The sequence below is a fragment of the Dendrobium catenatum genome, unplaced genomic scaffold (genome assembly GCF_001605985.2).
Source record: "Dendrobium catenatum unplaced genomic scaffold, ASM160598v2 fragScaff_scaffold_621, whole genome shotgun sequence".
Taxonomy (NCBI): Eukaryota; Viridiplantae; Streptophyta; class Magnoliopsida; order Asparagales; family Orchidaceae; genus Dendrobium; species Dendrobium catenatum.
Window position 1 is genome coordinate 30383416 of NW_021319083.1, and position 26461 is coordinate 30409876.

A 26461-nucleotide genomic window follows, 5' to 3' on the forward strand; every position below is an offset into this window, starting at 1 on the left:
TATTAATAAAATATTATTTTAAATTAAGCGTAGGAAAAGAGTAGTCAAAGCGCAAGTCAAAAGCGCAGGTAAAGCACAGTCAAAACCGCAACTAAAGCGCACCTAAAGTGCAAGTAAAAAGCGCAGTCAAAAGTGTAGGTGACGTGGCAAATTTTTATTGGAGGATGTCGGAACCTATTCTCCTCGTCCGGATGCAATAATTTGCCGTACACAACACATATACATAGTAAAAAATTGACGTGTCGCAGGTCATGATTCGCCTCCGGACGGCTTCCGGTAGCCGCACAGAATAAGATTTTGTTTGAGACAGCTTTTTTATTGCTTCTAAAAGTAGCTTTATAGTATAAATTTTTTTTTTTGTACTAAAAAACTGCTTTAAGAGACGGTAAGAACGCCGTCCCCTAAATTTTATTGAGGAGTCGTGAGGTTGTGATCAGCAATTGTCATTTATAGTGTTTTCCATAAGAGTTCCATACATGTTGCCTTCATGTAGTTAGTTTTAGCTGCTGGTCGACTGTTTTGGTGTGCCAAACGCTATAGTTATGGATAGCTTGCACTGGAGACTTGACGTAGAATCCGTGTTGAAACTTAGAAAGCTGAAAGCCAACCTTCCAAAACGGAAACTGATGTTTCCTTCAAGTTTTCAATTGCTTCTTTGGCGTGCTAAAAATCTATTCATTTTTAAATATATATTGATACGTCACCAAAAATCATATGAACTATAATTTCAGCAAACTTATAGTCAAATTGAATGTTTCGAAGAGACGAAGCCAACGACATCAAAATTGGCCCGGTCGGAACACAAATGGGTTCAAATCAAGAGTCTAAAGCATATTTGGATGGTTCAATGTATTATTTGAATGATAAAATGATAGTCAAATATGACATGCTTATTGTCAAATCGAGCGGCTCTGCGCGACGAATCCAACGAGCACTAGATCACTAAATTCTGACATCATCAATGCACTTAAACAGTTGAAAAATGCTCTATGATTGAGGAATTAATACGGGACATCTAATAGAGCACTCTGAACTTGCCCCGAATCTTCTCTATAATTACAGGATGCGTCACTCATGAAATCTATAAATAAATCCTCACTCTCTAGATGAAGAGGACATTTTGCTGAAGAATATTGAGAGCTTTGAGGCTTCAAGAGCTCCAACATCACTGACGGCGAATCCCCATCGACTGTCGCCAGACGACCATCCGGCTGTCGATCACGATCAAACTTCCGCCCGATCATCATCAGACTATCGTCCAACCATTGGTGGACTTCCACCCGACCACTAACCGTCGTTGGACTTCCCCTCAACCATTGTTGGACCACGCCTAGCCATTGACCGTCACTAGACTTCAACCATGCCACCAAATGTCGTCATACTTTTGCCCAACCATCGTCACACCACCCCCCGATCGCCGACCGCCGCGGGACTTCCGATCGACCATTATCGGATCATTCCCCATCAACTGAACTTCTGCCCGGACGTCATCAGACTTCCACCCAACCATTGCTGAACCTTTATCCAATTCTCCAAACTGCTTTAATTCGACTGCCTCTAAGTCGAGGGATGTGTCAACCTTTCTAATTCACTCAAATTTAGTTGAATATTTTCCCTCTTCAAATTTTTCACGTAAAGAAGATTGAGTGTTTTATTGCTCTCTATATCTCTCTCTCTGTTTCTGTGCACGATATTCATGCATCTCTAAGACGAAAAGTTTACTCACTCTACCGTCACAAATATTCAACCCCGCAACATACATCAAGTAGATAATATGTATCTCTCTCTATATACTTAAATTGAAACGACAAATAAGCACATAATTATATATTCACATTAATAATTTCTCCTTAGTCTTACACCTAATATTTTTTTTTTGAAAACTCTAAATCAATTAAATTCACACATACACCACATCCAACCTAACACCCATAAGCGTATACGCTTTGATCCTTCAGTTTAAAGCGCCCCCTTTTTTTTTTTTTTTTTTCTGAATGGGATTGGATTATGCTTTGAGTTGTTTGCACGGCTTGGGCTTTCCGATAGGTTGGGTAGGTATGTAATTTTTGCTAAAGCCAAGGTTATTACTTGTAAGGAAACGACAAATTAATTAGCTTCATTTGCCATTATTTTTTTTTCTTTAAAATGTTAAATATTCTGTTAAATTTTTTTCTGAATGTTTTTAAAACTCGAGCGGTTACGGAGGAAGGGGAGAGGACGCTTTGCCAGAAGCATTCTCCTCCTTCCAAATTCTCACCAAAACACTCTGTACCAATCCTCACTCTGTCGCAATCCTCTTCCTCTCCTTCGCCGTTGCATGCAATGCGGCGGATATAGATAACTCTATAGCTTCGTGATTCGGCTTTTCCGATCACCCGGTCGCCGGCGGGAGCATTACGTTTCAGGCCGTATTATTCGTTCTTCCATTTCTATTGGGGTTGTGATTGGAAGGTCGAAATAGCGCTGGGGATGGGGATATATGAGCTTATCAAGGATGATGGTTGCGCGATTGCCGATCCTAGTAAGAATCTTCTTGCTCTCGAGGAGGGTTTTGCTTCCAAGCAAGTGGAGGAATCCGGTGAACTTTTGGCGGGGAAAGCGCTCAAATCTTCGATTGGTGGTGCCGTCCCGCCCGTCGAGACAATTGTCAGTGATTTCGGTTGCTCTCCCTCGTCAGCCGCGAGGAGTCCTCGTCTTGTGTCGCTTGATGTTTTCCGGGGAATTACTGTGGCGGTACAGTTTCTAATCAGATCTCGCGTCCATTCCGTCTTTTTTATATACTGTTTTCTCTCATTCCGGTCAATGCGCACTGCTGAAATCGCGCTTTATTTAATCAATTTGAACTGGTTTTTTTTAAATTCTAATCTATATGTTGTTTCATCTGATTATTAGCTGCAACATTTCCTAAATTGATTGATAATGATCACGATTCCTCTCCTTTTGCATTTGTGTTTATTATTATTTGAATATACAATCAAACATGTAATGGAAGTTCTTCATTTTTAACACCATAAATAGCATTCAATGGCTTTGAGTGATTGAACTAAATGATAGATAGTACTAAGGCAAAAGCTATTGCATTTTTTTTCCTCTCCTTCATTTAAAACCGGTGGTTTGCGTTGAAATTCGTTGCATTTATTTAATGGAGCTCCGGACCTTCGGTTTACTTTCTTGCCATTTGAGACTGTTAATGTCCACCCTGCGATTACTGTTCAGCTAACAATATTATTTTATAATATAATTTCAGCTTATGATTCTCGTAGATGATGCTGGTGGTTTTTGCTCTGCCATCAATCATTCCCCGTGGAATGGAGTAACCATTGCTGACTTTGTTATGCCATTCTTCTTGTTCATCGTTGGTGTTTCTCTGGGACTTACTTATAAGGTTCTGCTTCCAAATGATAGCTTAATCTATCAAATTATTTATATTTTAATGTCATCTAAGAGTAATTAAGCCTGTTTACAGAGAGTTTCCAATCGAAAAGCTGCAACTAGGAAGGCTATATTCAGAGCACTGAAATTGTTCGCTGTAGGCCTATTACTTCAAGGTACATTACAGGCCATTATTTCTTCTTGCTGTTAAAAAATCAACTTTCTTTCTCGTAATTTTCATTTTTTTGTATGTCTCGGAATCAGGTGGCTATTTTCATGGTATTCACAGTTTAACTTTTGGTGTTGATTTACTGCATATTCGCTTCATGGGAGTACTTCAGGTTGGTTTTCTATCTATGCCGGCGAATCCTTTGGCTAGCTTCCCTGATTCTCTTTGGGAAATTATTCTGTGCGGACTCCGAACGTAGAGGATCGTTCGGATGATGCTTATGGACTGCGTATGAATTTAATATGGACTGCATATTTATTGTGTATTTGTAGATATGTAGAAAATACTCAGTAAATACTCACAACTAATGATTGGCTCAGTATTTGCTGCATATCTACAAATATCAAATACGCAGTTCATACATGGTTCATACGTAGTCCATATGCAGCATCTGGATGATCCTCTACGTTCGGAGTCCGCATTATTCAAGAACAATTTCTCCTCTTTGTTTTCTTTCCCATCATTTCAAAGATATCCTGAATTTTTTTCCTCTTGTAGAGAATAGCCATCGCCTATCTCCTGGCAGCAGTAAGCGAAGTGTGGCACAGAAGTGATGTCTTGGTGGATTCTGGATATTCCCTGATGAAGAAATACAGAATACAACTGTATACTTTTATTTTTCAAGTCCCATATTTCATATTTTTTATGTGCCTAAATAGCTTCTGATTTCATTTCTTTATATTCATTATAGGTTTGTTGGAGGTCTGCTAACTTCTACCTACTTATTCCTTCTATATGGCTTGTTTGTTCCTGATTGGGATTACCAGATACCATTGCAGGATGGCATGTCCAAGTTTTATTCAGTAAGTCGCATAATCTGGTTCCTTGTCTTGCTGTGAGAACCACTTGCATGTTTGGTATTGGAAAGGCAAGATGATAGTTTGCCTAACAAATTCTTCAATACATTTCATCTATGTACTGTACTGGGAAATTCTTCTGTGCTGAGTCCAAACATAGAGGATCTTCCGGATTACTGGACGCATTGCTTACGCTCTGCTTACACTCTGCGTATTTGTAGATACGTAGCAAATAAGCAACAAAATCCTCATTTATTGCTTATTTGCTATATACACAGTAAATATGCAGAGCGTAGGTAGAGCTTACGCATAAGGTACTCAGTAATTTAGAAGATCCTCTACGTTCAGACTCCGAACAAAATAATCTCCCATGCTCTGCAGTGTCTTTCAAAAAAAAAAAAAATTCCTTTGAAATCATTTTTATCATTATTGTTCAGGTTAAATGTGGAGTCAGGGGTGATACTAGTCCCGCTTGCAATGCTGTTGGGATGATCGATCGAAAAATATTGGGCATTGATCATCTATATAAACGGCCAGTTTATGGAAGAACAAAGGTCAGTGGAAAAATGCTAAGATTCCTGCATTACCATTCTCTTTCTGCAGGAGGATAAATTTGATCGATCTTGAACTACCTCATTCTCTTGATAGCAATGCAGCATCGACTCTCCTTTTAGTGGCCCTCTTCCAGCTGATGCTCCATCATGGTGTGAAGCTCCCTTCGATCCCGAAGGACTCCTCAGGTCTTCTACATGTTTATTTCGTCATACCATCTAGTTTTAGGTTCTGAAAATTAAGCGGTGTACGTGTTTGTGTTTATGCCGCAGCACCATTATGGCTGTTGTCACTTGCTTGATCGGGCTTCAGTTTGGGCATGTTATTGTGCACTTTAAGGTATTCTCTCTTTGCCATACCTTAGTCCAAGCTGTGAAAAGGTTTTACTGATAAGTGTTTGTTGTATTGCCAAATTGGATAAAACAAGCCAGTTGGATTATGATATGAACTGTCCATTTATCATTTCGATTCCAGATTCTTCAATCCGCAGCTCGGTGCGGACGCCGAACATCATCTGAAGACCAACTAGAAAGCGCCACATCATTCATGTGCTCGATACCGCGACTCGATACCACTGATATGGCGCATTCTGATTGGTCTCCGGTCGACGTTCTGCATCCGGTCTCCACGGAATAATTTCTCTAGTTTGTGTGTATTTGAGTTAGCTTATGGCCAACCGGCCCTCTTAAAATTTGTCGTATATGATCTTTAACAAGAACTCTATTGACTTTATTACTTCTCAGCATCACAAGGACAGGATCTTTCAATGGATGATCCCCTCCTCCTGTCTTCTCGCATGCGCCTTCTGTCTTGATTTTGTTGGTACGGATTACTTGCAATTACTTTCACAAATTAAGTTGAATTTTGATGTATTATATGTCGTCATACTACAGGAATGCATATGAACAAAGCTCTGTACACTGTCAGTTACACCTGCGTTACAGCTGGTGTATCCGGACTTCTCTTGGCTGGGATCTATTTGCTGGTCAAATCCTCAATCCTTCACACTTTATACCTAATTCCCATAATAACCAATTTATTTAAGTGAAGAGGTCGGACATAGAGAACCATTCGGTTTGTCTCAGTGAACAGTAACCACTACTTTTTTATTGTTCGCAGAGATAAAACTGAATGATTTTATGGAGAAATTATTATGTGTGGAAGCCGAACGCCGTTTGGAGATCAATCAGAATGAGCCACGGCAGTATCGCGGCTCGGTACTGCTCGGTACGGTGCTCAGTATTATTGACGTGACTCGTTCTGAGTGATCTCCGGATCTAGAACTGCATTCGGTGTCTACACATAATAATTTGATCTCCGGACGTAGTAATCTCTCTTTATTTAAAGTTTTAAACTCACTTCCCACTTTTTGAATACAGGTTGATGTATACGGCTTCAGGAGATCAATGCAGGCAATGGAGTGGATGGGAAAACATGCTTTGGAGATATACGTTCTACTGGCATGCAACATACTGCCCATTTTTGTTCAGGGCTTCTACTGGAAGGAGCCTAGAAATAATCTGGTAAGTTTTCCATAGCCATAAGCAATAATTAACAGAAATTTAATTGAAGTAAATATGGACTAATTATTTCTTAATTATGGATTAATAGCTATCCATGGAATAGAGAATAATATCAGTTAGAACAGTTAATCTTTTATTGCACTAGTTTGACTAATTACTATTTCATTATATTTATTACGTAATTAGTTTTTAGCTTAAAATTTGAATTCATTAATAGAAAAAATATAGGAGAATTTGTGTTTGGTTGGGATAATTAGGGTAGTTAAGTAATCAGTATTTTGATTGCAGTAATTAACCTAATTAATATTTGATTATATTGATTAGAGATTAAATAGCCGGCTTATAACCTAAATTTAATAAAGTTAAAATTTCCTAACTATTAGATTCATCTTGGGACGAGTATTATACATTGCTAAACCTTCTCCCTCGAGCGGCATCGCCTCGTAAGTGGGGCCAAATCAAATGCCGGCTAGGAGGTTTCTGGGGCGGGTGCCTCTTCTAGGTCAGCCGATGATTAGTCATGCAGCTAAGCAGCCTTTTAGGGGTGGTAGCGGGTGGATATTTCGTTCCAAAAAAATGACTAAAATATACATTCCAATTGAAAGTTTTTCTCATTTTAGGCTTCGTTTTGGCCAGTTTTCTTATTGCTTTTGCTTTTTAATATAATTTTTTTTGTTCGTACTATTTTGCTATTTAGATGACAATTATAATTTTATTTTACTATTGTTTTTTTTTATTATTTTCTCACTATTTTTCAAAAAATTTTATGTTGAAAAATTTCTTTTAGCAACTAGAATAACAACGATACTTTGGTCATATCAATTTTATAAAACACTGTAGCCGTTCCAAACAGATCTTGAATATAGTGATCAAATTACTCTATCCATTTCAAAGCCATTGATTAGCTTTGAGATGAGTGCAAGATAAATTTTGATTGATTACATATTGGTTTTAAACAGTTGAACTTGATTGGGATTGGATCGTAAGTATGTATTTATGGAGATCCGAACTGCACCGGATATATAATTATTAGCTGAAAGGAACTCCTGGACTGGAATCTGGCAATGGTAGCCGATTGTGGAAGCTAATGTGGCTGTAGCTCAGTTTAGCTCAGGGCTATTTAAGTGTGTGGATACTATCATATTCACTCCTTTGATATTTTTATTTATATCTCTGCTCTGGCTTGCTGGGTAGTGGGTACCATATGCGCTTATGCGACTTTGTAAAGTGCTTATGGGAAAGCGATTTACTACATTATGTTTTACTCAATAAATCAGTATTATATAATATTTGCATTTCTCCATTGGTATTTTGCTCATGTGCATATTCTAGTTAGGGCTGCTAATGGATCAATAGGTCCAACAAAGTATTTATTATTTTGCTCAAAATCTTGGTGCATGCCAAGAAATTTTTTTTTTTTTTTATGATGATAAATTTTTTTTAAAGTTCATGAATAAACAGTGATGAAGCTAGAAATTTTATTTAAGTAAGAGGGAGCTTAAATCAAAATAGTTTTGTTTGTCATCTCATTACTAGAGCCAAGAGGAGCTGTAAGATCAAAATTAATAATGCAAATAACATGATCTTTAAAGTTTAGAAGACATAAATATTTCTCACGGACAGTCTCCATTTGGGGGCGAGAGAGGAGCGAAAGGGAAAATGAAAGTTGTGCTTGAGGTCGTGAGTCGCAAGCCGTGAGAGAGACGCAAAGGAGAAAACGAAGATTCTTTAAAATATTTGCATTTTAGCTAATTTAAGTGAGTTTCAAATTCAAGCATTTTAATACAATTTCAACTAAAATTTACTTAAGTTTCTCTAAAATAAAGTTTCAGCTAAAATGAGTTGAGCTCAAACAATTATAACTTTAAACCGATCAAATGTGAACATTATAAATACTTGAATTTAGCTTGAGCTTTAGCTCGAACAGCATTTTGGCAAATGAGCTCAAGTTGATGCTCGACTGTGCTCAATTTTGGAAATTTAGGTTGCTTGAATAAAAACTCGGAGCATGCTCATCCAAAATTTCTTCCATATATGCTGGAGAGATTATTTTGTGTGGACATCGAACAGTCCAAAGGCGAATCAGAATGTGTCACGTCACTTGATTCACAACGATACATAGCAACGGTACACAACAAATGGTTAGCATGATACGTCATGATTTGCATCTGGACGGCATCCATATCCAATAATTTCACTATATGCTGAGCCATCCAAGATTCCTCTGAGAAAAGTTAGATTTTCGACGAGCAATTAGGGCTATTTTTTATTATTAAAAATTTGGACAGTTACACGCATAACACTTAAATATTAAAATATTAGCTATTTATAAAACAATAATCCTCACATCTCCACTTTTGAAATTATAATCAAATATCAAAATTCACATATTTATAATTCTTTGCATATTTTATTTTCAATGTATTTAAAAATCATCCAATTTAAACGAATTCTAATATACTGTATAAGTGAAGATTCACCAACAATCAACTGCCACTCACCAATCACCATCATCGACACCCCGACCATTGCAAGCATCATATTTCAAATATTGATTTTACTTTACAAGCAATTACACGCAAACAAAATAAACTACTTAATTTTTTTACAAACAACCAAATTACATAAAATATTTTTAAAAACATAATTATATTTTAAATATATTGATGGATAATCTAAATTATACATTTGAATGCCCAATGGTAGAAACTTCAAATGGAATAAAACATCTCTCCTTGGACTAAATAATTATTCTGTGCGGATGCGGAACGCCGTCCGAAAATCAACCAAAACGTGCCACGTCACCCAAGCGCTCAATACCGCAACTCGGTACTGCTCCCTACCACTCGGTACTATTAACGTGGCACATTCTGGTTGATCTCCGAACGATGTTCTGCATCCGATCTCCACACATAATAATTTCTCCTAAATAAACCACCCACCAAACAAAGAAAAGTTGAAAAGCTGACATTACTATGCATCGCCACCAGAAAAAGACAAATATGTTAATGCTCCTTTAAGCAATCAAATATTGACGAATAAATGTTCAAGAATTTATGCATAATAGTATCTGAACTTCTACTTGTATATTTATTATTGTGGTGATAGGCAATCAATATTCCTGAATAAACATTCACAAATTTATGCAAAGCAGTATCTGAACTTATGTGCTTGTATATCTATAATCATGGCTATAGCAGAAAATGGAGAGCAAAAAAAAAAAGTTAAAGAGGAAGCAGCAGCTCATCTGAAAATCCTATGTCTGCGAGTGCAATAAGCTGGTCAACCACAGTAGGATCTGCAAGTGTACTTGTATCACCAAGCTCATTTAGCTGCCTGGAAGCTATCTTTCTTAGGATCCTTCTCATTATCTTCCCACTCCTTGTTTTTGGGAGCCCAGGAGCCCAATGAATTTTATCTGGAGCAGCAAATGCACCAATCTGACACAAACCATTTACAAAGGTCAATATTATCTTTTAAGTTGATTCCAAATATTTGAATTATGAAATAACAAATTCAATTAGAATACAAGTATATAGGTTTCGGTTGGGACGGCTTTCTTACTGCTTCTTAAAGTAGTTTTATAGTACAAAAAATAAGTTTTTTTACTAGAAAACTATTTTAAGAAGCAGTAAGAAAGCCGTCACAAACAAACCCATATTCATCGTCACTATCATTAAGGTAAGTTCCATGTAAATTGTCTACCTTGGGCTAATCCAACCCAAAGGTTAAGCCAATTTAGACAAAACCTGATCTATATGGTAGAATATTCCAAGTTCCATGGATAAGTAGAACTAAATTCAAACCTAGATGAAAAAAAGTTATAAAAAAAAAATGATATGCAAGCATCAAAAGTTGCAAAGACAAGTGCAATTCATCATGCTATCCTTATCCTCATGGCCTCCCTTAGGAAAGGAAGGGGTACTCTTTCATGAATACTTTAAGAAAATTATTTATTCTTTTAATTATTTCATTATTATTTAAGATGCTTATGGATAATGATTATCCTAGGTTCCTCGATTGAACCACTAGGTGGCTAATAACCTCGTTGAGTTGTTATATTCCCTTATGGCTACATAGAAGCTCATGTAAGCTTTATCATTCAAGTCTCTCTCGTGCAAACACACTAATCAACCACTCTGTCTTTTACTAGGCAAACGATGCAAATGTTTAAGTACTTTTATATTTATAGGTACGTGAAATGGCAAACTTCTAGCAAATTAAGGCTTCATTTGGGACGGTTTTCTTACTGCTTCATAAAGCAGTTTTTTAATACAAAAATTAAAATTTTGTACTAGAAAGCTGCTTTATGAAGCATAAAAAAGCCGTCCCGAACGAAGCCTAAATGGAACTGAATAGATCAATCCTAATAAAATAATGAAATATAAAGGATATAAAATAACTTAAATATCTACGACAACAAAGATTCAGAACTTATGTCCAAGTCAACAAACAAAAACCTTCGTTTCTCTCCAGCTCTGAGAACAAGCAAGGAGCAAAAAGAGTCCAAGCGCAAGGAAAAAAGCATCTCAAAGAAAAGCAAGATACTCTGCCTCTAAAAACTAAACCTGTTTCCTCATATCCCTCCATCACAATCCAATCAATACCCACTTCAAGCATGACAGAACCCTTTGATTAGCTTACCCATGTAGAAAAAGCTCTACACATCATCCTAACCCAACGACAAAAGAACTTAATGCATATTCATCCTAAAATCACCCTAAACAAAGTAAAATAAAAAATTTACCTGATTTCTGACCATTAAAATAAGACTCTTCCGCAGTTCTTCGCTGTAAGGAACACCCTCCACCAAAGTAACAAAAGCATATATGCCCTGTCCCTTGACCTGCAATGGCTCAAGGTCCGTTAAGAGATGCATATAGAAAGAGTCAAGTAAAATCAAACCTCTAACAAAGATACTTGACCTCATGTTCAACACCAACAACAGCAGCCTCTGCACACTGGGGATGTGAAACCAGTGCAGACTCAATCTCCGCTGTGCCAATGCGATGCCCGCTGCAAAAGTTTACAACTATGCACTGAATGGAATTGTAAGACTTGATTCTTCTAATAAGATGCAGAAACGCTTCTTGCAAATGAAATAGTTGCACGCTTTGATGTTTAATTGAGTATGTTTAGCAAGTACCTAACATTGATGACATCATCAACCCTTCCAGTGAGCCAATGATACCCATCCTTGTCCCTAAGGAATCAAGACAGTTTAAATCATAATGCTGAATTGAGCAAACAACACCAACAAACAAAAACAACTAGATCAAGCCTTTATCTCACTACATGGGGTCGGTTATATGAATTTTTTTTTCTCCATCAGGTTTTATTAAGAATCAAATTATCATTTAAATCTAGTAAAAAAGTTCATTTCTATTACTGTCTAATGAAGACTTTTTAGGTCTATGATGGGGACATCAGATCATGAATCATATATCAGAGGTGTGGACGTTGATCTATGGCCATGATCACGTCAATGTATTTTGAGTTATTTCATGTATTTATTTTACCCCTTGCTTAAGGGAAGTCATATGTAAGCCCTAAGGGCATTGTCGTCTTTCTTATTTTGAGTCTTATGTACGAGGCTATTTATAGCCCATAATGTTTCTCTTTGAAAGTTAATGATTGAATGATAAAAAAAAAATTATGCTATTGTTTGAGTTCTTGGGAGATCTTGAGAGTGCTTGGAGAGAGAGAGATCTCTAGGAGAGGAAAATTTGGATCACCCACCAACCTTGGAGACAGCCGGGTTCATGGTTCTTCTTCTTTATCTCGTTGTCATCCTTTCCTCATCCCATAGCCGCCGGCCAAGGGTTCTCCCGAAACCCTAAGCCTCCGGCCATCTAGCCCCACCACCACCCGCCACCAAGGTCCCCCACCCCATCCTCTCCCCATGGCCAAACCCATCCACCGCCGGCCACCTTGGCTTCTTTCCCCTCCCTACGAGCCACCTCGCCTTTCCTAAATTAGATTTCATGATTTTGATAATTCTATTTATGATTAAATTCAAATTTATTTAAATTTGGAATAGTTGCCTAATTTATGAAATCCTATTTTAGGAAACCTACTAAATCCCTTCATATTTAAATTATAAACTAAGATGGGAAGAGATAATTCTTTCCAAACTTCATTCAATAATTTAAGTAAGCATTAAAGACCTCATTAAACTCCTCCCCTCCCTCCAAGTTCAAATTTCCTGATTACCTCCCATAAGCATCCTCTCTTAATTTGGGAAGATCTAATTTCAAATTCAAACTTATTTGAATTTGGGATCCTTTCCTAATTCAGGAAACCTATTTTAGGAAAGTTACTTAATTAAATCCCTTTTGAATTTCAAATTAAAGAGGATTTAATTATTTCTTTCCTAATTCCTAAATCTCAAATTAAGTAACCCAAATCCCTCCCCAAAATCTCTCCCTATCTCATTGATTGCCGCCGGCCCCTATTGGGTGGGAGTAGGAAATTCGTTCCTAAATCCCAAATTAAAGGGAATCAATTACAATTTCCCCACCTCTCTACTTGGCCGAAACCTCCCCAGACCCCACAATTTAATTTATTTCCATTAGAGTTCTTCTCTAATTGGAAATCAATTAACCTCCTCCCATCTCTCTTTGGAATAATTTCAAATTCCAAGCCCCTAAATCCTCCACATGCGAATCTGAAATTGAAACTTCAGATTTTGATTAATTCTTCTCCTCTAACCTAACTCTAATGCCAACGTGTGGTTCCCCACCTATGGCCCGCCATCTATCCCCCTCTTTCCCTTTGGAATTTGCAAGATGAGTTCCTCTCTCTCCATAGAAACCTTCAAAGGAAGTACCAACTAGTGTGTTCAACAATTCACACTAGAGAAACTTCTTTCTCTCTAAGTTGAACCTTCAAGGAAGCAACGACGAACTTCTTCAACATCTCGACTACTTGTTTCCGGACTTTGACTAAGGTGAACTTCTCCCCGTCTTCAATTACCTTTCTAATCCCCTAATCTTGTAGGTGATGACGAACCACAAGGAGCCGAGTTTCGCCTTATGTCTAAGCTTAGTAAACATAGGATTTTGTTTTGCCATTGCCAAAGCTTAGTAAACGTATGATTGAGTGCACTTTCTATGCTTCTAATCTAATTGTTATATTAGAGATTTTGTTAAAGGCTATTTACTTTGCATGTTATTGAATTTCTAAAACTTGTTTTGATTCTCCAAGTGCTTGGCATGTGACTTAGCCTAAATGTAAGCACCTCTCATTTGTTTTCTATTGTCGTTTTGATTGCAAACAGTTTTAATCTTACTTGCTTAGTCAAGAAATCGTGCAATTTTTAACGCATCTATTTAAAAAACATTTTAGTCCTGCATCAGTCTACCTTTACCTTTCTTGACAAAGGCTGGAGTTTTCTGTGACCAAATCATTTAAGACGACTCTCTCTAATCGAATTTTCCATTGGAGCTACTCCAACTTTTTCATGTATATACTCGTTTTAGATTTTATCTCTAAGTGTAAAACCACTCATCCACCTACGCATCCTCATCTCTGAAACACTTAATTTTATGTTTATCTTTTAATGGCCAACATTCTATGTCATAATGCATGCATTCCTCCACTTCAACCTTTCAAATTGAATTATACTAATAATATCCCCATCTATTTCACTATCGCTTTGAACAATAGATCCGAGATATCTAAAACATACACTCATTTATTGACTTGATCAACCAACATCACAATCCCATCACTAGATCTATTACTATTAAATTTACACTCCATAAATTAGATTTTAGATCTACTCAAACGAGAACCTTTAGACTCTAAGGTTAACCTCCATAATTCAAATTTTCATTCAACTCACTCTCTAGTCTTATCAACAAGAAGAATATCATAAGCAAAAAGCATACACCAAGGTACATCCTCACAATGAAAAGATGTAACCCGAGAGATTGCAAGCTCAAATGAAACATACTCTATGGATAACGAAGAAGAGATTTGATAGGGACTTGTTTTATTCCAGTCAACATAAATCTCAAGGGAATATACCCGAATACGCTAGAAATAGAAATCAGAGAGAATCAAGCCAGCTCATGAGCTGGCTCAATAACACAACCATAACAGTGGCATTTTAAGTCAGCAAGCCGAGTTCATGATGGAAAAAAAAATTATTTAAGCCCACTACAACTCAACGACCCAGCAAGTTGGCTCCTCTATTCTAAAGCTGGAGAAGAGGCATATTTTAAAATTGCGCGCTTGAATGAGTTTATATGGAAATTTCATCAAAAACACTAAAAACATTTTCCTGAAACAATCTGTCAATCTGTCATGCCACCCCATTCACCCCTCCAGCTCTCCCTATTTTTTTTTCTCCTTCCTCTTTCAATCCCCTTATCCTAGTCTAATTCATCATATCTTATCGTAACCTTATTTTCCTCCTTATCTTCCTCTAACCTATTCATCAAAACTAAATAAAATCTGCTCTATTCACCAATCTGATATACAAGCTCAACCGTTGATAGAAGCAGCCGCTGTCTTTTTTTCTCCTCCTCAAACTAAGCAGCAGCCAAACAATCGCAAGTAACTCCATCACTACTCCCTTTCCTCCTGGGACAAATATCTGCACTTTTTCTGCTCTGCCACATTCAACCCCAGAAGCTCAATGAATGTATTCAAACTTGTCAAATTGAGGTCAACAGGAGCCCAAACTATTCGGTTGGGCTCAATTCAGAGTTCAAGTTCATTCCTAAGTAGTGAAGTTGAGCTTAAGTCATAGGAGGAACTTATCCACTCATTTACATATCTATCTAAGAAAATAAATAGATTGCCCAATAAGAAATGTTTTGTTTTTTCTTCAATAAATCAGTGTTATGGTGCCTAATTCTTGCAATATGTAGATTTAATCATGGGATATAATATTTATGGGTTGTTTCTTTAGGAGCGCTTGGGAATTTTATTATATTCCTCAGGTATTCTATTTTTATTTATAAAGAGGATTCTTGCTCTATGAAGAAAATGCAATATGTAGATTTAATCATGGGATACAATATTTATGGGAGCGCTTGGGAATTTTATTATATTCCTCAGGTATTCTATTTTTATTTATAAAGAGGAAGACATTGCATATGTTTGCATAAGAGGAATTAGAATTATAATTATCTACGATAAAATTGAAATGAAATCTGCAATCATGATAACAAGACATAGCATTAATCGGGTAAATTTGTATAAAAATTTTCTTTTCTTTGTTTATCTTCTTTTTCTATTTTCTTTTAATTTTTCTCTCAGTGATTGAATTCGATTTCTCTTATTTTGCAATAGAAAGAAAAAGCTATAGATGCATCAGGCATAATTCACTATGAAAAGTGTAACCTGCTACAGCCATCGCCCGAGAAATAATATCCTAGGAATGGCTTAAAATATGTGGTCTCGTATCTCTCATGGTCACCATAGAGCGTTCTGAAGGCTCCAGGCCATGATTTCTTGATGCAAAGGTAGCCACTACACTCCCCTTCAATCTCAATCCCTTTCTCATCAACTATTACTGCCTGCATGAGAAAAAAATTTCCAGTAACAAAGCAATCGAAATTTATGCTTGTGCAGGATGTGTGGGTCGTGCATACCTGCACCCCAAAAAATGGAAATGTTGCCGAACCAGGTTTTTGTGGCCATGCACCTGGTAAAGGAGTGATCTACAACAACAACAATAACAACAACGACATCAAGCCTTTATCCCACTAGGTGATCTACACAAAAGATAATTATTTCTACAATTATACAAGAAAAATACAAAATTATTCTACACCAATTTGCAATTCCATTTGAATTCGGAAGGATAAAGTAAACCATATGAAAACTAGGTAAAAAATTAAAAATAATAAGACATAATAAATGATATTCATAAAATCAAGTAAATCATTAGAATGTTACCATAAAACCGCCAGTCTCAGTTTGCCACCAAGTATCTGATATGGGACACCGTGCATCACCGACAACATTAAAAAACCACCTTCACAATGAAAAAAATTAATCCTACTTTCAATGTCATCACAAAAGAGATTTGACAAATTAATGAATCTAGTATGGATGGTATGAACCTCCATGCACTTGGATTGATGGGCTCCCCCACACTTCCTAGAACACGCAATGATTTGCGAGAGTAACGAGTCACGTACTGCAAGAAAATATAGAAAAAGCTTATCAATAATTGTTAATACAACATTAGTGTTCAATAACTCTTGCACATAGTTCTTGGTCTTAATTTTCTTTCATTCAAAATGATGATATATATATATATATATATATATATATATAATATACCATGCAGATGTAATATATTTTAACATACTATAAAAAAAGTAGCTTCTTGCATTGATTATGTTACAGGCACTCTTGCTCACATGCGTGTGTGATGTGAAAATAATAGAGAAAAAACTCAAAATAATTCCCCACCTATTCGTGTGGTCAATTAATTCTCATAGTATCACATTTCCCATTTTAATCCGTCGATTATACAAAATTGATCCTAAATGATCCATCTGATAGAAATTGACTAAAATTAGAAAATAAAATTGATCCCCATTTAGTTTATCGACTATACATAATTGATCTCAAATGTTTCTCAAGGATCATTTGGGAACAATTTTCTATAATGAAGACTTAAATTGGAGAAATGTGATACTTTAGGATTAAATTGGACATATATGAATAGTCGGAGGGCTCCTCCAGTCGTTAGCTCTACCATAAAAGGTGTAGGAGGAGATGACCATGAATTTTATAGAAGGGCTGCCTAAGTCAAAAGCTTACATGACGATACTGGTGGTAGTGGACCGGTTAAGTAAATATGCTCATTTCATCCCCCTTCATCACCCTATACATCAATATCAGTAGCAATGCTTTTTATGAGGGAAGTGTGAAACTACATGGAATCCTATAATCAATTATATCAGATAGGGACAAGATCTTCCTATGCCAGTTCTAGAAGGAATTGTTCAAAATGCAGGGGATCGTCCTTAAAAGAAGCACTGCTTGTCATCCTCAGACGGATGGACAGATAGAGCTAGTCAATCGTAGTGTGGAGACCTATATGCAGTGCTTTATATCGAATACACCTAAGTTGTAGGCCAAATGGTTGGCTTGGACATAGTATTATTATAACACATCTTATCATTCGGCAGCACATACTACATGGTTCAAAGTGTTATACGGACGAGATCCACCTTGCTTGATATACTATGGACAAGGTGGCACACCGATGGCTTCAGTAGAATAATACTTGGAGAATAGAGACATGATCTTGGGGGAGCTGAAGATACATTTGTTGAGAACTCAACAAATTATGAAAAATAAGACAGATGCGCACAGGCGAGACATACAATTCAAGGTGGGGGACAAGGTTTACTTAAAGCTTCATCCCTACAGGCAAAAAACCCTGGCATGGAAATAGAATGATAAGTTATCCTCCCGATATTTTGGTCCCAACGAGATAGTGGAGCGCATATGAGTCGTGGCTTATCGCCTACAGTTACCACCATCGGCAACCATCCATCCGGATTTTCATGTGTCACATTTGCCGCAAGTGATAGGACAGCATATTCCTTCCTCTACACTTTCCCCAACCTTGACAAATGGGAGTGCTATTGGAACCATTAAATGTCAAAGGAGTGAGACCGGGAGTAACGTGACGCAAAGAAGTGTTGATCATGTGGAAGGGCCGACTGGAGCACAAGGTCATGTGAAAGTCCTACCAGATTATGCAACAGTAGTTCTCTGCATATTCCACCTTGAGGACAAGGTGGGACTTTTGGGGGAGCATTGATATGGTGGAAGCAACAGGGGTTCACACCAAGCGAACCCGGGAGCCACTGGACTGCCTGGTCCAGCAAACTTCGACCCAGGCAGGGCCGACAGACAGAGAGGGGGAATCAATTGAGGAGGTGGGGACCAACAGAGAATTAAAATATTATGTTAGAAGATAATCGATTGGGAAATCCTTTCCTAATTGAATTTCAAATAGAGGGAAACATATTAGGAAGGAGGCTGATTTAGGAGGGAAGGAGGAAGCTTATTTAAATCTAAAGTTAAGGTTTATTTTATTCTTTTGCAGAATTTTATTTTGAGTGTTGTAGTTCTCTTGTGTGAGGGATCCTAGCGGCGTCTAGGGTTTGAGAGAGAATGTACTCCTCTCAAAAGAGGACCATTATATCTTCTTTCGTTCGTATTTAGTTTTCTATCAATAAAAATATGTTGTTGTGTTGAATCTCTTGGAGTATTTTATTATTTTGAATACCAAGATGTATCACAATCCCAAAGCATTTGAGTGACACAAAGTCACAAACACCATAGGTTTGATCTCTCTCTCTCTCTCTACTACGTCAAGGAAGTACTACTTCCATTACACACAGAGAGAAAATCACAAGGGAAAAAGTCTCGAATGATAGAAACCCTAATTAGGGTTTGGGATCAAAATACAGTATGGTAAACTAATCTTTCTCCAATTTACATTATATTCTTTTTATCTTGCATAATTTTTATTAGCTTTCATATAGAACCCATAATTCTTGAAATTCTAAAAAAACCCTAATCCCATGCATTCATGAAAGCTTCCATCTATGGAAACCCCAGTCTCGTCAATCCCTGGATTTGGTTTCTTAAATCTTGAAGGAAACTTCAAAATTATACTATTTGTTAAGCTTCAGCATTATAATTCCTAGACCAATTTAGTATAAGGAGACAAATGTATAGTGGTACTAGGTTTATTCTAGATTATATGTTGTGGTTTTGACTCTTCTTCGATGGATGTCTATGATGCCCTTCTCTCTAGTATCTCAGCCACTGGACTCTGTCTCTAATTTGTTAAAATAATGTTTACAACTTTCGCATAAAAATTTGACTCTATAGACCATGTTACTGGCATAAAACCAAATTAATTTTCTAATATTGATATGAGCTTTCTAATCTATGTTACCATTACCTCCTCACATAACTTAATTTTATGGCTACAAATTTTTATTTTCAGATGAATAATACTATCCAATATATCTGCTTAATTATGGAAACATAAATATCCTCTTAATCTTCCTATCTAGACAAAAATATTTGCAACCAAATTACTCCAATATATCTCATAACTATCTACATCTCAAAAAGTGTCTCCTTTGAACCTAAATCTTCTTAAAGAATAGCTCAACTTCACTTCATTAGATTAATTTAAAGTATACTACCTGGTTCTATTCATTTACTCTTAAAATTGATTCCTTGAACATCTCATCTAATAATTTTGCAAAATAAAATTTGCATATTTCCTTGATGCGTTGATCTTAATTAAGATCTTATTACATTCACTCTTTATACAACAAACTTGATCAAAATCCCTTGTTCTCATTCACTTAACTTTCCTATCTTATATCTCTATTTCTCCAGACTTAAAACATAGCTTGGCTCTTATACAAATAACCATGATGCCCTCTTTGCAATTCTTTTTCCCTTATTTATAATTCAAGAAATCTAGAACAAAATGACAGATGAAATGAGAAGTACGCTTTTATCCCTCAAACTTGGCTGTTCGATAAAACTTCATCATGCATGTGTATTTACCATACTAGACTATTAAAAATAGTAGCTTAATAATTTAAATGGAAAAGTAAACCACCAGGAACAGGTATTCTGAATGATATCATGAGCTTTTTACCTCGTCGCCATCACGCATCAAAGAACGCACCAAAGTTGGGGCAGTGTAGAAAAGTGACACCTTATATTTATCAACGATGTCCCAGCAACGTCCAGGGTTAGGGTAATTTGGTGCCTACAGAATTACATGAATAAGGTCAAACATCCAATGGAGAAACGGACACATGATTACAGGAGTACTCCAACGGTTTATGTTACACATATTAAAGAAGAAAGCTAGGATGATTTCGTGTATTACAATGAAACCATGAGACCATCTAAACTATGTGCTATAAATTCATGTTAGTGATATAAGAAAAAAAAAACAAATAACAGTTTGAACCAACAAATACAAAGTTCTTTATGTACAACATACTTTCTTAAAACATTAGGCAGTAGAAGTTGGATTATTTTTTCTGCAAAAGATGATTTTTACAACAGAACTACTGCACTAGAAAATTTTCAGTGAGAAGACTACCCCTTCAAAAACAATAATAGTTGCTCCATTTAATAGAGGTCCATATGTCACATAGCTGTGCCCAGTAATCCAACCACAATCAGCAGTACACCTGAAATTGGAAGATGGGAAGTTTGGAAAAAGGGCGTTGGGAAAAGTAGCAGCAGACTCAACGAAAATGCTTCAGAGGTGCATTAACAAGAGTTGAGCAATAGTAGAGGAATGTTAAGAAACCAGTATATGTCTGATGGCTTGTAGTCAAAAGCGTATTTGAATGTTGTTGCCGTGTATACCATATAGCCCGCAGTTGTGTGCAATACGCCCTGCATACAAAACCGAATTATCAACTTTGTTTTCATCCGAAGTGAAAGGCTGCAGCTCAAGAAACCATCAGGATACCACCTTAGGCTTTCCAGTGCTCCCGCTAGTGTACAAGAGAAATAGTGGATCTTCAGATTCAACCCACTCTACTTCGCATTTGGTTGGAAATTTTGGAACTACATCCTGGAAGACATTCAAAAGAGTAGAGACCAGTTATAGGTACAATAGAGTGAGGATATGCATATTTACATAGGTTGGACCAGCCGCTAAATTGCAAGAGCAAATGTTAAACTATACCAACTGCTCTATCAGGAGAAAAGTTTTAAAAAACAGACCAACCACCCCGGAAAATAAATATTAATTTGGAAGAAATCAAATAGTTGGACTTCAACTAAATAATTATGAATACATGGACAAATATGGGCATTCCAACGGCATATTCCCGTGTGTCAATATCAAGTGAATAAATTCACCAACCTGCCACCATACATCTCTATCATCTTGCCATTTTGTTGCTTCTCTACTCATAGCTGACTGGTTTTCATATGTCAGACATAAACCTGCTCATGTGTAAGGTACACAAAAATGCTAAGTAAAAATAATGACGCATAACCTAAAAAATGGCAAAATAGAAGTCACAGATAGTTATTAGATTATTGCATTAAAATAGCTAGAAATTACACAAAAATATTAAGCATTGCCTTATGATGATGAACCAGAACAAACATCAACATCCTTTGTCAAGTACACAAAATATCAGCAACCTCAAACAGGAAATCAAACATCTAAAAAGAAATGTAAAAAGTTGATATATTAATTGAAGAATCACAAAGTATAACCGATCAATGCATGCACAGAAAGAAACGTAGAATCATCATGCAATGACATTTAGCATATATCCACAAAGGTGAGTAAAGCTTAAAAGAAGATGGTGGTTGCTTATAGTTAGACAATTTTCTACAATATAAATAATCATTCTATAAATAATGCAAAAAAAAAAAAAAAAACTAACATCTAATTTACTGACAAGAGCTGCAATCATTTATACGTTGCTTTGTGATAGTTCATGCTTGAATATTGACCAAATATAGCACTCAACAATTTTTGCTTTTCACATTTCATGGCATCAAGATTAACCTATAATTAAACACCCTTACATGAAGAATTTTACTTTTTATATGAGAATTAAGGAAATCCACAAACTTACAGTAGAAGATCTAGCCTCCATTAAAAAAAATGGCATCATGTAATTATCCAGAAAGTCAAAATTAAGTGCTGGTAAAATAATGCAGGCCAGCATGAAACGCTACTAATTCCACCGTCTAGCCAAAATAAACCAATCTGATTGATGGGGACATCAGATCGTGAAAGGTTTATCAAAGACGTGGCCGCCGATCTACGGCCACGATCGAGTCTTTATATTTCTGAGTCATTTGTGTTATTTATTTATTCATGTATTTTCTTATTTGCTTAGGTGTCATCTTGTTTTCCCGTTGTACACTCTTATGAAGGGATGTTGTATGTAAGCCCAAGGGGCATTTGTGTCTTTTTGTTTTGAGTCCTTTGTATGAGGCTTTATATAGCCCTCCTTATTTTCTTTTGAGGTGAATGAATGATTGCTTATTACAATTTCTTCTCGCATGAGTTTTGAGAGAGCTTGAGAGTTCTAATGGAGAGAGTTCCCTAGGAGAGGGAGATCGTATCACCCACCAACCTTGGAGACAGCCGGGTTTGTGATTTGATCTTTGTATTTTCATCTTCTCTTACCGACCACATTTACTCGTCGTCGTCACATCCAATTCCTCCACCAAATTCCCTACTTCTTCCCTCATAAAACTCCCCAAAAATTCTCCCCATAGTCGCCAGCCTCCTTCACCCGGCCATCTCTTGACCGCCGGCCATAGGCCCTAGCCGCCAGCCACCTTTCCCTTTTTTTTCCCTATCGAATTCCCACTTTTCTTTCATTTATTTCCTAATATATATTAAATATATTTAGGTTTATATTTTAATTCAAATCCAAGTGATTTGAAATTCAACATATTTTCTAATATAAAAGTCTATTTTAGGAAAGTCATTAAACCTCACGTTAAATCAATTTGACATTGATTGGGATTTTAAAATTCCCTTTCCAAATTTAAAATTCCCAAACAAGCAAGCAATGAGCAATTACCCCACTCCCTCCCATCCATTACTGCCGCCGGCCCCCTTTCCCCTTTGGCCTTAGTTTAGGAAATCTTTCCTAAACACTAAGCTTCTCTTTCTTTTAGAAATATTTCCCAGATCTTCGCAGCCGAATTCTCCACAGGGCCAAATATTAACTTCTTTCCTAAAACCTGACGTGGGAATTAAGAAACAAATCCACCTCCCACTTCATATACAGCCGCCCCCTCTCCTTTATTAAATTGCTTTTGAAATCTCTCCATAAGTGCAGCTTATTCCTTTGGAAAGATTTCCAAAACCTGATTGCTACTGGCCTAATTCTCTCAGGCTCCTTTCTTGGGATTCTCTCCAAACTCCTCCTCTATTCACAGAAATCTGAAACTTATTTCAGGTTTTGGTTTTGGGCTCTCTCACCAACAAAATTATCAGAGAAATTTCTTTCTCTTCGACTAGTCTCTAGAGCATCATCAAGTGTGAGGAGTTTTAACCACAGAGCATCCATGAATGGCGGATCCAGAAACTGAATACGGCATAGCTTGGGACGACGACGGTTTCACCGACATCCTACGATCGACCTTCTTCGACGTGAACCCCAGGATTGATCACACCGTCGAAGACAACTTGGAGCGGATTCTAGACACCTTGGTGGAAGCCATTGACGAGCACTTCGAAGGAGTCGAGTGGAGGATCTTCACCAACCCTTGACAAAGGTTTTTCTTCTCTCATGCATCTTATACCTTCTAGTCTAAATTCTCCTGATTTGATTGCAGTCACGACGGACTCCTCCATATTGCTCTTGCTTAAGCTTAGTAAACATACGTTGGAGTGCACCTCTATGCTTTCCAATTCTCATTGTTAGACTAGGGATTATTTTGAAAACTACTACTATTTGTTGTGTTGTTTTTCTATTTATTTTGGAAGTTTCAAAGCTCTCAGCATGTGATTTAAACCTAAGCGGATAACCCATAATCGTTTTGAATCATTATTTGAATTCCCTAGTAATTTTGTTCTAGAATTATTCTAATCACAAGTTGCGCAGAATCCTTTTGAGTTAAATTGCGTTTCATTTACATAGTCCTGCATCACTGATAGCTTGTGGAAGAGAATAATATAATAATTAAGTTATATTGGACTTTAAATTTCATCCATGACGCTATAATTTTACAATGTTATCACTATGCTGATTCTAGGGATGCTGAAAAATAGCAACCTCAATGAAAGTTGGGAAAAAAAAGGTTGGCTCAGCCACAGGTAAAATTATCAAAATCAGCATCATAAACTCAAGGTATGTAGTTCAATGAGAATAGAGAGTGATTTAGACTATCATACCAACAGAGAAGCCATTTTTGGTGCATTCCACCAGTGCACTATCCACGATGTCTTTTAGTGCAAGTGCTTTAGATCCCCTACGCACCCCATTGCATGTTATCACAACTTTGGGCTTGCAATCCATGATCCTTTGGGATAGAGACTCTGAAGAAAAACCAGCAAATACAACCTGAAGAGAGAAAACATTAACAAGATCACCTAGTATCACAATATTCAACATAAGAAACCTGAATTAGCAGACACAAGCTTAGGAAAATACCGAATGCACGGCACCAATTCGGGCACAAGCCAACATAGAAATTGGGAGTTCCATCAACATTGGCAAGTAGATCACAATTGTATCACCCTTTCTAACGCCTACATCTTTCAAGTAATTGGACAGCTAATTCGGCACGGAGAGAAGACAGTAAATTTTTTGAAGAAATACAGTATAATATTAAAAGTGATTCAGTTAAGGGAATGCTCACACCTGGCAAACCTTCTCCAGAAGCTCCCTATAAGTCAGCTTCCCATCCTGACCTGGCTCATTTCCTTCCCATAAGATTGCAACCTTGTCACCATTCCCCACATCAATGTTTCTATCCAAAGCATTATAGCAGACATTGGTGACGCCTCCTATAAACCACTGCAAACCACATCAGCAGAACAAATGTATAAAAACAAATCAGTCTCAAAGACCAAATTAACAATTACAACTAAGACTGACCTCTATCTTCACATTCCCCTTCCTCACATCAAGATTCTCCGAGAAGACTTCTGGATCCCACTTCCTCTTCCAGTAGAACTGAGTTGCAATTTCCGACCAGAAACCAGCCGGATCCTCTATTGATTTCTTATACATTTCCGCGTACTAAACGCAAGAATGCGACAACCATAAGGGGAAAAGAAAACAACAACAACAACAACAATAAAAACAACATTCGCGCAATTCGCATCAACCTTCGCCTCAAAAGCACCACAGTGTCGGGTTACAAGGAATAAGCTGAACACACACAGCCTTTCAACCAAAGGAGTGACAGAAGGAAAAAAAGAAAACCTGCTCCGGCGAAGAAACGAGAGCCTGCGCGGAGAACTCTGGATTGGGGAACACAAGATCATTCTCCTCGGAAGCAAGAGCCTCCCCGAGAACGACCGCGTTGAGGTACGAGATCTTTCCTGCGCCGGAAGGTACGCGGGTCATGGAATCAACATGGCGAAGGTGATCAGATCCCGCTATGCTCCGTGTAGAAGGCGTCGATCCCGCCACCTTAGTCATTCCCATCCGGCGTCCGCCGCTGAAAACCCACCTCAGGCCACGATCACGGCAACAGCAATAGGATCTGAGTAAAACAATAGAAGACGACGCAGCGACGGAGAAGAGCTGATACGGCTTGCGCTTAGGAGCAAGGTATGTAGACGGAGACGGAAACGGACTGATCACAGATCCATATAAATAGAAATGGTCCATCAACAACTAATTTGTCAAACCTACTCCATAAAAGTTACAGATAATATTAAATTAAACTAAAAAAAGCTTCTTTCTCCTTCGACGATTCAGTAATACCGCTCTTGACGATCGCTGGAGAGTTGACAAAAGCTAAATTTATCAAGGGAAAAAAAAATGCAACATGTAGCCGATAAGATCAAATCGTCATGACTATCCAACTAATTAGACGACAGATATGAAACGGATTGGCGTTCTGGCTCTCCACGTGCCGTTAGAGAGTGGAAATCGAACTGGTGCTGGAATTCATTTCAATTGCATTTAGTGGTAGCTTTAACCTGCTACCTAACAGACAAATATCTCTACACCAGATGGCGCCTCACTGGTTGCAGTTGATCCGGTCATCTGAGATATGGGAGTGATCTGCGAATAGTTTAAGGTTTCAATAAAAAATATATATATATTTGAATTTGAGGTCTTCTATAGGACTTATGAGTACATATAAGCATTCAAATTAATTAGGGTTTATCCATAATTTTAGAATTTCAAGCTAAAAGATGTTGATTTCAACCTCAAGAACTCTTGGATCATTTATATGTGTGCAATTACGAGGTAGTCTACTACGGACATCGAAGCACATTTGCTCTA

The 26461-nt window shown here is 37.2% G+C and overlaps 2 protein-coding genes across 3 annotated transcripts; one reads left to right on the plus strand and one right to left on the minus strand.

Moving 5' to 3' along the window:
* The first annotated feature begins 2011 nt into the window (after nucleotides 1-2011).
* Nucleotides 2012-7776, plus strand: LOC110096413 (heparan-alpha-glucosaminide N-acetyltransferase). 2 transcript variants are annotated; one of them, XM_028695300.1, is made up of 13 exons: nucleotides 2012-2055; nucleotides 3248-3385; nucleotides 3467-3548; nucleotides 3637-3713; nucleotides 4100-4206; nucleotides 4293-4404; nucleotides 4836-4952; nucleotides 5047-5138; nucleotides 5223-5289; nucleotides 5694-5772; nucleotides 5844-5935; nucleotides 6330-6473; nucleotides 7433-7776. In XM_028695300.1, the coding sequence occupies exons 2-13, from the start codon at nucleotides 3251-3253 to the stop codon at nucleotides 7457-7459; spliced, it is 1131 nt and encodes a 376-aa protein (XP_028551133.1). In that variant the 5' UTR covers nucleotides 2012-2055; nucleotides 3248-3250; the 3' UTR covers nucleotides 7460-7776. The 2 variants fall into 2 exon arrangements, with proteins under 2 accessions (XP_028551133.1, XP_020678018.1); XM_020822359.2 differs by lacking the exon at nucleotides 2012-2055 and adding an exon at nucleotides 2175-2733.
* A 1746-nt stretch (nucleotides 7777-9522) lies between these two features.
* LOC110096384 (acetyl-coenzyme A synthetase, chloroplastic/glyoxysomal) lies at nucleotides 9523-26244 on the minus strand. Its single transcript, XM_020822304.2, has 18 exons — nucleotides 25427-26244; nucleotides 25097-25240; nucleotides 24860-25015; nucleotides 24650-24772; nucleotides 24391-24559; nucleotides 21379-21461; nucleotides 20983-21084; nucleotides 20815-20903; nucleotides 20602-20692; nucleotides 20146-20259; nucleotides 16553-16629; nucleotides 16386-16464; nucleotides 16079-16147; nucleotides 15828-16003; nucleotides 11620-11676; nucleotides 11399-11489; nucleotides 11221-11319; nucleotides 9523-9913 (listed from the first exon to the last, which is right to left on the minus strand). The coding sequence occupies exons 1-18, from the start codon at nucleotides 25835-25837 to the stop codon at nucleotides 9698-9700; spliced, it is 2346 nt and encodes a 781-aa protein (XP_020677963.1). The 5' UTR covers nucleotides 25838-26244; the 3' UTR covers nucleotides 9523-9697.
* Between the last annotated feature and the right edge of the window lie 217 nt (nucleotides 26245-26461).